This window comes from Limulus polyphemus, unplaced genomic scaffold (assembly GCF_000517525.1).
Source record: "Limulus polyphemus unplaced genomic scaffold, Limulus_polyphemus-2.1.2 Scaffold541, whole genome shotgun sequence".
NCBI lineage: Eukaryota > Metazoa > Arthropoda > Merostomata > Xiphosura > Limulidae > Limulus > Limulus polyphemus.
The window spans coordinates 112,302-125,584 of NW_013666151.1; the positions used below are offsets into that span (position 1 = coordinate 112,302).

The 13,283-nt window shown below is 32.3% G+C and overlaps 1 protein-coding gene across 2 annotated transcripts in view; it reads left to right on the plus strand.

The window, feature by feature from the left end:
• Positions 1 to 13,283, plus strand: part of LOC106458984 (malonyl-[acyl-carrier protein] O-methyltransferase-like) — a 25,430-nt gene that overhangs the window by 2,051 nt on the left and 10,096 nt on the right. The window contains exons 1-3 of one of the 2 annotated variants that reach the window (XM_013918550.2): positions 2,398 to 2,910; positions 4,398 to 4,520; positions 5,450 to 5,588. In XM_013918550.2, the coding sequence (XP_013774004.1) occupies positions 2,893 to 2,910; positions 4,398 to 4,520; positions 5,450 to 5,588 (280 nt within the window). In that variant the 5' untranslated portion in view covers positions 2,398 to 2,892. Of the gene's footprint in view, positions 1 to 2,397; positions 2,911 to 4,397; positions 4,521 to 5,449; positions 5,589 to 13,283 lie in introns of those variants that run through there. The other variant, XM_013918549.2, reaches the window with a different exon arrangement.

A 13,283-nucleotide genomic window follows, 5' to 3' on the forward strand; every position in this document is an offset into this window, starting at 1 on the left:
CGTGTGTGTCAACCAACTTACACGTGTATGTCAACCAACTTACACGTGTATGTCAACCAACTTACATGTGTGTGTGTCAATCAACTTACATGTGTATGTCAACCAACTTACCTGTGTATGTCAACCAACTTACATGTGTGTGTCAATCAACTTACATGTGTATGTCAACCATCTTACATGTGTATGTCAACCATCTTACGTGTGTGTCAACCAACTTACATGTGTATGTCAACCAACTTACACGTGTGTGTCAACCAACTTACATGTGTGTGTCTACCAACTTACCAGAAAGAATAAACCAGTTTTTTTTAAGAAAGGACTTGTGTCGCTAAAGTTTCGTTGGAACGAATTTACGGAAAATTAAATAACGAACAGAGAAGTAACAATATGTTGGAAAAGAAATTTATTACACAAACTAAATCCTAATATAAGCAACATTATAAAGCCAACAAAAGACAGGAAAAATAAACAAGACATACAGGGACAATTAAACTACGGCTAGTTCCAAAACTATAAATAATAATTTACTTTTCGTTAATTTAACAAAAATCAAGACAGAATTCTCAATAGCCGGCACTTGAAATTCTTTTAGGCAGGATTAAAATAAATTAATCTGTGAGACCTTTTTTTCCTTTTTATTAGCTTTATTTTAGTGCGCCAGCAATACCAAGCGTGGAGCGCGCGTATACCCGATTTCATTTTATTACTCATCAAGATCTCTACAAGCCTGCCCTCAAATTGAAATTGATTAGGCAGGACTAGAGTAAATTAATCTATGATATCTTTGGCGTGATCAAATACATCCACCGAAAGAGAAAAACTCAGAGTCATTCTATGAGCCGCTATGCCGCACCAGAAAATCTGCAAGAAGTGCAGATCCACCTTTCCCAGAACGTTGTTGATCACGAAAAGAACGATTGGTGATCCAACTAAACGTCTTGGAGATGTGTAGGGATAAAAAAAACAAAAAACTTCCAATTATTATGAACGAATATCATCATGCTAAACGATATACCATTATTTATCTGTGCAAACACCTCATTACCTCGAATACGAAACTAATGTATCTTATTTTCCACATAGAAGTAGAAATTATGACACACAGCAAGATTTCACATACATGCTTTGCCATCAAATTTACATTCCATAAAGTAAAGTGAACCAAACAAATATATCGTAAACTGGTGTCTAAAAATAGTCTGTTGGGATATTCCAAAATTGTCCATTCACGAGATCCAAAACAAGTAATTAATCAGAGAAAATTGAATAAAAGAAAGAGAAAATATCACATAGTGACGTCTACCCAAGTTAAGAAACAGTTGTTCTTTTAGAAAGTTACGTATGGTTTTTCACATTCGCACTAGAATTTGCTATTGTATTTGGCTCACCAGAGTTACTTTCAGAGATGGTTTTTGTATCATAGACATATAAAAAGTTCTGGGCAAGTTGTGACACTATATTCTGTATTGGCGATTATTTAGTAACGGTAGGTATTATAGAAAACATAGTAATATACATTGCTTTTCTCTAGTATTAGAAACAAATATATATCTCATCGTCATTTTTTAAAACATTCTTTTTCTTTTCTTCCCAGTTCTCAATGAGCTAACGTGTACTATAGCAACTGATAGAGAAAGCAATATTTAACTGTTGGAATCACATCTTGAAAGATGTAAGATTTTGGCTTGTGCAAAAATATTGTAAAGAAACCGCAAGAGAGAAAGTAATATATAATTGTTGGAATCACGTCCCGGAAGATGTAAAATTTTGGCTTATGCAAAATAATGGAAAAATAGAAGATAAGCTTGCATATCCAAATGAAGTTTTCAAATTATTAGATATAGAAAGTTTAACGAATATGAAGAACTATATACTACATTCAAAGTTAAGTGGAGCAAGGGATTTCTGGAGTATCACAACAAAAATCTTGAAAATTCCATAACAAACAATTCAAGAGTATGGTTTCTAAAGTTACGTAATTTGTATTTTCCAAAATTTGGTATTACAATAAATAATGCTGAATCTTTCAACAGCCTTATAAATTGTTCACAGAGTACAAAGAACAGAGTTGAAGAAATTTTTTGAGAATATAATTCTGGAATTTTTTTACAAAGATATTCTGAGAAGATTTTGTAACCGTGTAGATCAATCATTTCACAAAATGGAAATGATGTTTTTCCTGGAGACGGCATTAACCCAGGTAAAATTACAAAAATAGTTAAAAACGGCGAAAATTCATTTTAAAGTAGCAAAAATTAAATAAATAAAAATAAAGGCGACAATGATGGTATTGGCAAGGAACCAGAAACACAAGAAGGTTTAGCTAAATTTTTAATTTCCGAAGATCGAGTAGCTATTATCAGTCAAATGCAATGTTTCAATACGAAATGATTAAATAACAAAGTCGTTTGTTCGTATCCTGAAGAGACGTGCGCATGTCCATCTGTATGACAGTGCGCTTATATATTAGCCTGTAAAATAGCAATAGCAAAAGAAGAAATTAGGGAAACAAAGAAGTTTAATGTAACAGAATTAAAAAGCTATGCAACCAAGCAACGGTTAGACCTTTTTACGTAAAAAAGGCAACTTAACAGTAGTTGTGGCCCTGAATACTATAGAATTTTCTAAAAACTTACTAACAGTTGAACAGGTAAAATTAAACAGTTTATCTCAGACAGACCATGGTGATGAAAATAAACAAAATTCCTGAAAAATAAACATCGTATTTTACGGCGAGGAATTACTTTGAAGACAACAATGTCGTGATACCTCTGACATACAAACTACAATTAAGAGGAATAAAAACACGAGTGATCACTCCTTGCTATCGAAGAAATGTACAGTCCTCTATGGAAGTCTGTATAATTTATCGTCATTGAACATACTGAAGAAATGTCCCGCGTTTCGACTGTAGGTATTATTCCTATGTTTTCTAGAGACTTTGAAACATTAACACCTATTAAATGGCCGAACGGATCATTGATTAATGCATTTTTGAGTATATGTTGTCAATCAACAGAATTGAAAACGCTCTGAGTGAATGCCTTGTCACTTTCTTGTGACTTTATAGTATGACTACAATCAGAACAAAGGAATGCTGTATTCTTTAAGTGGTTTAGGAAGATAAATATAAATGCATCAAGATATTCAGTTTTGCATTTTGTTTTTTTATGGATGGATTTTTACCAAATTTTGTATGAAGGTTCACTGGGTCCATGTGGAGATACATATAAAATTTATAGTTTTGTTGTTTCTAAGGGCGTTTTTTACCACTACTTTGCCTCCTGTTGATGGATCTTCACCAAATTTGGCATGAAGATTTTTTGGCATGCAGAGAAACATGCAAACTTGCGGTTTCATATTTTGTGTTTTGCAGTTTTTATGGGCATTTTCCCGTTTTTACAATTACATTTAAGGGAAGCAACTTTTCATATCCTAAGATAATCTTTCATTAATCATGAATTTACATAACTTGATACAGGGGACGGGTACTCCAGTTAGTAATTAATGAATTATTAAAAATTAGTGAATTAGTGTTGTCGCTCAAAATTATCCAATCAAGTTATATTACAGTTTACGAAAAGACTAATACACATCCAAATTTACTTTGTTAGAATGTGACACAATCAAAGTTTACTTACCAATAATCTTTCCAAATCAGAGCTTCTTGTAACTGTTTAAACTCCACTCATTGCCTCAGTTCTGCTGTTGCCAATTATTTTTAACAGTTTGTCAGTAGATTTCAATTAATTTTATATTGAAACTGTAACATTTTTCCAAAAATAACTGTGTGGCTGAAAGAGTGTTTTAGAATCAAAATAGAAATGGTTGAGGAGAAGAATGATTGAGAAGACATGCCTCCTGAGAAGAAAGATTGTCTTTAGCCCACAAGCTAAGATATTGAGATGAACTAGACATTAGAAATAATGGGCAGAATGATCTTCATCACAGTTTAGACAGTGGAGAGAATATGTTTTAATGGATGTAGCCTCATGGGAATCTCTACATTTTATTTTTAAACATAAATGTATCCTAGTATGAAGCGCCATCCTGCATTTAAAATAATTCTAGAATAAATACAGAACTAGCTACAGCCTACCAAGAGAATGGGCATTGACTATATAAGGAAAGGCTACACATTGAAATTTGCTTATTGCAGAGGTAAATCTATTTATACAGTAGCTATATATATTCCCAAAGGAAATACATACATAATGGTCATTGCTATAACCAATAACTTTAGAATGGCTTTTGCACTTTCTTAGATAATGATCACGTAGAGTAATAATTTTCATAAAGGATATCACCTACTTTTATTTTATTTTTAGCTAGACTACTGATCAAATACTGAAGAGTTAAATGAGACTTATATTTATGATACTTTACTCTTTTGACAGAACATTCTCTCATGGGGATATATGGGTCATTACTTCACTAGAGACGCACTGCTGGAATTGCAACTGGATAAACATTCTCGAATACTGGATGTCCTGGCAGGAACGGGACTTCTTGGAATGGAGGTATGTGGATGCTCATTTTTTATTCACAAAATATGATTTTATGTAAATAAAGGGCAAATTAATAAAAAGTATGGTTTATGTAATTAATTGCTCTTGGTAGTATAACTCTTTTGTTCTTCATAACATTGCTTGTTGTGCTCTTCTCCAAAATAGTATGAAAATATTTTAGTAACTTTGTTTTCTAATATTTTTAAGAGCTTATAGTAGTTTTATTTGAAAGCTTCATTGTTTACTTGCACATATAAAGGTATTTAGATACGAATGAAATATCTGAAAAAATTATGTCTATTAAAGGTTGATTTTCTTTGAAATTAACTTTGTGAATCATCAACATATATCTGTTGTTTAGTTTGTTATGAAAATTTCCTCTATAACTTCATTCATACTTTGAACCAAATTCTTTCTTGAGGAAAATACTGAAATTATGATGAGTAAGAACTCCAATTCTAAACGAAATTTCATGTAACCAGTAGGCATAATTTAGCACTATAAAATTGTCATTGATGTTACAGATCTTACAAGTATATTTGGAAGGCATCTGAAGGATAACTAAGAAAAAGTCACAAAATCACTTTGTTCACAGTTTGAAGAACCATTTACCTGTTTAAATACATTTTTATTTTTTATTAACTTGTATGCACTTATTACACTATTTATAACATAGATGAACATTCTATCTTATCAGTGTTCAAAGGTATTAAACTGTTAGATTTGTTAGAATACCTTTTTAATCTTGTATCTCTGTCCTCTACATCACTTGTACAAATCTTATACTTTGTGAAATAATGTCTTGTTAAAAAAAATATTAAGGAAAATACATATTATTACATCTAATATAATATATAATAGAAATTTGTGTCAAATAAAACATGAGGATTTTTGATTCTGTTGTAGTAAATATAATATGGTGATCTGTCACTTTCTTTTAGATAAAGGAGTTTGGTTATGAGAATGTAGACAGTTTGGATGGTTGTGCTGAAATGTTGGAAAAGGCTAAAGAGAAAGGAATTTATAAACGCTATTTTATTTCATTGTTAGGAGAAGGCCATACTTTACCCATTCAAGATGGTAAGGGCATGACTCATTTACAAGTTATTAAAAGCTGTTACTTATGTCTAAGCATAAGACAACAAAAAGTTAATTCCAAAAATATCTTCAAATTTTAAATTTCAGTTCATCTACAAAATATATAAAAAATACAGGTTCTATTAACACATATGCTCATATAAAAAATTCATACCTTTTATTGTTGTATTTCTGATCATTCCATTTAGTATATTAAAATAATTGGCATATCACATGCCCCCCTCCTCAAACAGAAACCAAAGAATCAGAATTTAAAAAAAACATTTTTAAATTAGGTTGTATAAGTCCTTTTGGTTTTGGGAAAGAGTTCATCTCTTTATATGTTAAGTAAACACACACATTGTTTTATTTTTCATTTATTTCTTTTAATGTTTTTTTAAGAATTGTCCAAGTTATTTATTTTACTTTTTTAAAACTCTTCTTATTAACTGTGTTCATATTTCCTTAGTTTCAACAATAGCTTCTCACTATTTTATTTAGTTTTGTTATATTATTGTCATTTGTTTAAATCTAATATTTCTATCTCACATAACATTCTGTTCTTGTGTATGGCCCGATGTAGTCTGCTGTTAAAAATTTTTAATGTGATTTAATGCCAAGTCTAATTTCTGTATGTGTGTGTTTACACATATATGTAAAGTGATATACAAAAACTATTTGAACTTTCTGCTACATTTTTTCGCCTCCAAAAAATATATTCAGTAGAAATGAGAACTTTTTTTTTTCTACAAACAATTTGTGAAATTAAGGAATAAATACAAACATTGAAATATGTAATGAATAAATAACTAACTTTTCTCCATCCATTGGATTTAGTAGATAATAGTGATAGAAAGTTAATGATCTTATTTCCATAAGTCTTAGAAAGGTCACTCTTAAACTGCATTTTTTTGGAAACTCAGAAACATTTTGCCTTAGCTCGATAAACAATAGATGTGGAAAAACTATACTGAAATGTGGTTTTAGGGGGAATAAGATTTACAAGACTATACTACTATAACAGAACTCGGACTGTAACAAAAGCACTGTATTATTAAAAAATGGTTTATCTGGTTATGTTCAGTATTAGAATACCAAATATCTGTTATAAGTGCTTCTAAGGAAGTGACTTATCATACGAATGAATTCATTTTAAGGTAATATGAAGAAATTACTGTACTAGTTTCAAATTCACCTTCTTCAGAAATAAATAAAAAATATCAACAAAGATTGAATAAATATATTCTTCAATGAAGCTGACAAACAGAAAAGTGTTAGTACACTGAAACTAAAATCATAAATAATATTCAACATTAAACTGGTACACAATTAAAAACATTTTATTTAGGCCTATCTATGGACTTCAAAAAGTTGACGACTCTACATGTTTCGATGTTACAACATTGTCTTCAGAACATTTGAATGTGAATGAAAGTAAGACAGTGGGGTAACATTGTTTTTGTCTTATATGTAGTAAAGAAGTGCCTTTTAATAAATAGGGTATATGTTTTTGAAACTGAAATACTGGGCCTTCCCTGAGAGTCATGTAAATTTTTCACTACCCCTTTACCAATTCGTTTTGTCAGGCATGTGAGTGATCTCATCTTCTTGTGACCCATAACATAACATTAAAGGACAGCAAGGGACCTTTTGATCCATCTGAACTGCCCCATCCATTAAATTAAACAAAAATCTTTAAAAAAAAGAAACCTCAAAGTGAGCTCTCATCATTCAAATATTTATCAAACTTTACTTTAAACTCCCTAAAGTTAACTGCATCAACCACATCTAAAGGCAACTCATTCTAAAGGCCAACCACACTGCTAGAAAAATGAAGCTGTCTTAGCTGAAGATGACGTCTTTCCTGCCAAAATGTATATTTGTGTCCCATAGACTTATGATTTTCACCATTAAATATGTAAAAAAGATTATGCATCAACATTATCAATTTCCTTAACAACCTCAATCAGATCCCCTCTAACTCTATTTTTGAGAGAAGACAAGTTCAAAGATCTTAACTTATCCTCATATGATAACATTTCCATCTCAAATATCATCTTGCAAGGCTTCCCTTGAACCCTATCCAACAATTCTTAAGCAAGGAACCCAAGACTGAACACAACAGTCCGAATGTTGCCAAACTAATGACCTATACATTTTCATTATAACTTCTTTAAACTTGTATTCAGTATTTGAATCAGTATGAATCAGAACACTAAAATATTTTTCTTCCATTTCACTATTAAGATTATTCCCATCAAAATTCTACTTATAATTCAAACTTTTATATCTTACATGGATTATCTTACATTTATTATAATTAAAAGTCATCTACAATTTATTAATCCAATTCACCAAATAATCCAACTCCTTTCATAAGGTAGCATCCTCTTCCTCACTGTCAATAACACTGAAACTTTAATGTCATTAGCAGACTTAAGTAATGTATTAACCACTCCTTTATCTGTGTAATTGATGTAAATAAATTAAAAATAAAAACCAGCCCTTATCATTCAAAAATTTATGAAGCTTTGCTTCAAATTCTCTTAAATTAACTACATCAGTCATATTTGAAGGCAATTCTTTTCAAATGCCAACCACCTTGTTAAGAAAAATAAAAGCTGTCTTAGCTGAAGATAACTCGAACCCTGACTTATATACAGTATAGTCTGTAATGGTGGGGACACAAATATAATTTTTGGCAGGGTAGGAGACATTTTGAGTTCTATTTTTCTAAGAGAGTGGTTGGCTTCAGATGTTGTGGAGGCAGTAAATGTAAGTGAGTTTAAGAGAACACTTTATAAGTATATGAATGATAAGGGCTGGCTTTTACGTTTATTTATTTAATTATTAATTATTTTAGTTTACTTTAGAGGATGGAACAGCCAAGATTGACCAATAGGTCCCATGTTGTCCAGTACTTAAGCATGGCAAGTGATAAATATTAGGTTGTAAGATTATATCTGTGTCTCATGTCTTATTCTTGTGTTAAAAAATAATATTTTGTTCAAATTAAACCTTGTAAGAAAACCACATTTTACTGTTCTAATCTGAAAAGTGCATATAAAACATTGTAGGTGCATGAGTGTGTACTCTCATGCAATGTTTACTAGTTATTTTAGTTTTATTTCAGTAGAAAAAATATGATAGAACACATTCAGCTGTGTTGTGATTGAATAGTGGAACTTAAATTCAAAGGTTTACTTTATGTCAATAATAAATATACTATAAATTAAAAGTGGCAGGCATGTCTTGTTCTTTTTTGTTAGACAAAAATTAAGTAAATGCTTTGCAGTTGTGTTTCATATAATAATATTTACAATATATGAAAAGAATAAATATAACTAACCACAATTCAGTCTTTAAGTTTAGTTAGCAGGTTTCAGTTATTTGTATAGGTTAACCAAATTTAATGATACCTAGTACTTGAGATTAATGATTGTGTCCGGAAAAAAATGGGCATTGTAGGACAAGGCTTATGCTATACATCTGTGAATAACTGAGCAAAGTCACTCATTATTTTGCAACGCTTTTGATTATTACCAGTTTTACAGATAAATTTCTTTACTTAAGAAAATATTCAGATAAAATTTCACTTGCAGTAAGTATTAGCTGAAATTAGCCAGATAAACTTTCGTGTTATTATTAAATTGCAGAAAAAACTAACATTAATTTTGTAAATGTAAACTATAGATGAATATAAGTTACAGACAATAAACCATTAATGAATAATGCACATAGGAGAAGGACAGAAAGATCAATATTTAACTTTTAATAAGATTAAGAGGATTGTCTTGAAATGTTGAATAAGTTTTATTTCCTCAGTTCACACACATTCATGGTTTGAACATTGCTAAAATCATAGTAAACTTTTGTTTAGTATTTACTGAAACTAAACAGTAATGAGAAAACATTAAAGTTTGATACTAAATAGTACTTAGTATGAAAAAAATCACTGGAAAAAAATCACAATTTGAAAATTTGTTTATAATTTCTAAGTTCTAAGAAGTTAAATTACTGAATTATTCCACTCATTCATGTGATTACTGATCTTATATTCAGGCATAAAAGTGCTCTTGACTCTGCATTATATATAGATATACTTGTCAAGTTAACAGACTGTTTGTAGAGTGCACTTTTATCAAGAAGCATGACATTATGAAATGTAATGAAGAAATGCTTAGATTAGATGATGTGTTAGTAAATTCAATATATAATGTACGAAATGTATGAGGAGACATCGAGGATCATAATCCAGACTGATCTCGTGTGAGGTCACGTAAGGCACCACACTCCTCAGGTCAGATGTAAAGTCGTGTTTTTCAACTATTGGTAAGTCAGACAAGTAGCTTTTTCCTTTTATATATATATATATATATATCCTTGTACAACAGTTATGTAAGTTGTGTTATTAATGTGCATATGCCATTTACTTTTCATATAATGTTACATATCGTACAGCATGTTATTATCGCAATAAATAACTAACTTTAAAATGTTTTCTGTTGTATAACTTTACATTTTATTTGGGTATTAAAATTTTGTGACTTTTTTTTACTGTGACCATATTTATGGCCACCATTTAGTTTTATCATATGAACTCTTAGTACCAAAGTGAACCTAAATAACTTGGGTTTAAACTGGAAGTCTAAATTCTAAATTAAACATATATTTAGTTCAACTTTGAATTTTAAATGGGTATACATAGATTTCATGTTGCTCTTCACTGAACTAACAAGATAAATCTTAAGTTATACCCTATGGCCTTCAACTTTGAAATACGAAAAGTTCTACATTTAACTTGAAGTAGACACAGAACTGTGATTTATTTCATTATTTCTACATTCAACCAAGCTTTGGTTAAAGAAATAACTAATAAGATGCATCTGAGTTACATACATACAATTCAATTTTTAAGTTCGTTCAGGTTAAACTTTCAACTTTGGTAGTTGAACATAGAATCAGAATGTCATTGTACGTTCAACTATGCAATGGTTAATCAAATGAATAATAATTTGATACAGCTGTAAAGAGGACACTGCTGATTTACAAAAGGATTTAGATCATTTAGTGAATTGGGCAAATAAATGGCAAATGGGTTTTAATTATAATACATGCAAAACAATGTATATGGATTATCATAATTTGAATTATAGGTATAATTTAGATGGGAATAACCTTAACAGTGTCAGGAAAGAAAGGGTTATTGGTGTAATAGTTTATCAGTCTCTGAAGCCATCCAAGACATGTCACCTGAAAAGCCACTGTCGAAGAAGAAACTCTACTTGGTTTTGAGAAGGGAAACATTGAAGCCCTTGATGAAGTTACTACCACTGATGTGACTGTTACCAATGATAGGACATTTCCTGATGAAGCAGATGAACCCCACATGAAGCAGAAGCCAACGAGATGGAGACCAGTACGGAAGAAGATGCGTCCCGTAAAATTAAGAGACTTTGTTGAATTTTAATTGTGTGTTTGTAAATTCTGTAAATTTAATTAAGTTATTGTTAATTGTTTATTGGTTTAATGTAATTGGCTATTGTTCAGGATGAACAATACTAAGGAAGGGGCAGTGTTACGACAGCGGTAGTCACATGATGCTGGTAACACATCATGATATTCTAGAAGGATTGGGGAACATCACGAATAATCCAGTATGTCCTAGGCATCCTCTATTCCTGTATATAAGTGCGCCGGATAACGTGAGACAAATTAATCGGAATTGAATTGCAGACAGGCAGAGATAAAGACGGACAATTGAGTCAAGTGCGGTAGTGACCGAAGTAAGTGCATAAATCGTTGTGAATTATAGCGTGTATTTAAAGTTACTGTGGAAATTAAGTGTATTACAAAGTTGAATTGAGAAAGAATAAACTAGTTTTATTTAAGAAAGGACTTGTATCGCTAAAGTTTCATCTGAAAGAAATTATAAGGGAAATTAACAAATGACCAGAGACATAACAAATTGGTGTCAGAGAGTGGGACAAAAAAAAAAAATATGGAAACGAGAAGCGGCAAATCAAACTACAGCTTAGCAGATTTGATGGCAGCAATACAAGTACAGCAAAAGAAACAAGAATAGAGATTACTGCAGTTGCTGGAGGAAAAGAAAAAGAAACAAGAAGAGAAATTACAGCAGTTGTTGGAGGAAAAAGAAAAGAAACAAGAAGAGCGATAACAGCAGTTGTTGGAGGAAAAATAAAATAAACAAGAAGAGAAATTACACAGTTGTTGAAGGAAAAAGAAAAGAAACAAAAAGAGAAATTACAGCAGTTGTTGGAGGAAAAAGAAAAGAAACAAGAAGAACGAGAAAAGAAACAAGAAGAGAGATAAGAGCAGTGGCAAGAAAACCTGCAACAATGGCAGCTCAAACAGAAAAATAAACAAGAGAGATTACAGCAGTTGTTGTAGGAAAAAGAAAAGAAACAAGAAGTATGAGAAAAGAAACAAGAAGAGAGATTACAGCAGTGGCAACTGGAACAAGAAAGGAGACAGGAAGAAAGTCTCCAACAGTTGCAGGAAGTCAGCAGCAACTACAGGAAAGTCAACAACAGTGGAAAGTAGTACAAATTTAAAACATTAACAAATTTCAAAGTGAATTAAATACATTAAAGGATGATTTACTGTATTTTACACAAGGAGGATATATTAGCCATCGACCTAATCAGCCATAGGCAATGGGAAGCCCCTTCCAGACCCCGCAGCTAGATCCTAGTGCGGACATCTTCTTTCCTGTTAGAAGTCACATCCCAGATATGAATGTCAGCAATAGGGGTGATCTAGTAAGAAGGAAGCCACAGGAATTTGATGGGAAGGCACCGTGGGAAGCATATAGAGCACAATTTGAGCTCCTGGCAGAGATAAATGGATAGACAGAGGAGCAGAAAGCAGTATATTTGGCAATGAGCTTGAAGGGACAACCACTGGAAATACATGTCAGCAGATGACAGGCATAACTATAGAGCACTGGTAGCGGCTCTAGAACTCGGGTATGGAACTCAGTATCTGTCCGAAGTCCACAGGGCTAGGTTTAGGATGAGAGTCCGTGCTAAAGGGTAGAGCCTACAAGAGCTGGCACAGGATTTGGAAAGTATGGCACACAAGGCCTACCCAACTGTGCCATCCAATGTCCTCAAGTTATTGCTAAGGGATCAGTTTGTAGATGCCTTGGACAGTCCACAACTGAAGATACGAGTAAAGCAAGCACACACCCCTACTATGCAGGATGCAATGGCCAGAGCTCTTGAATTTGAATCCTACGTTAAGTCCAGCACAGAGTACCAAGGTTGGTACAGTCATCAGGATTTAAGGCCAGAAAAGGTCAGCTTTCAGAGAAGTTTGAGGGACTTTGCTGGCACTGTAACAAACCTGGGCACAAGAGAGCTCAATGCTGGAAACTTCCATCCCACTTGGGAGATGATACAGCAGGAAAGGCTGCTACCCAGAAAGGCTGTTGGAACGGTGGGGAGCAAGGTCATCTGAGAAGCCAGTGTAAGAAAAATACCAACAATAAATCAGCTTCGGGAAACCAGTAGTGGTTGGTGCTGAGGGATGCCCATTGTGAAATTCCCAACAGATAAGTGTAAAATGGCAAGCACACATAGTATGTACGTGACAGGAAAGCTGGATGGTCAAACATGCAACTTTGTCATAGATTCTGCATCTCAGCAAACCCTTGTGATCATCAAGGTGTTA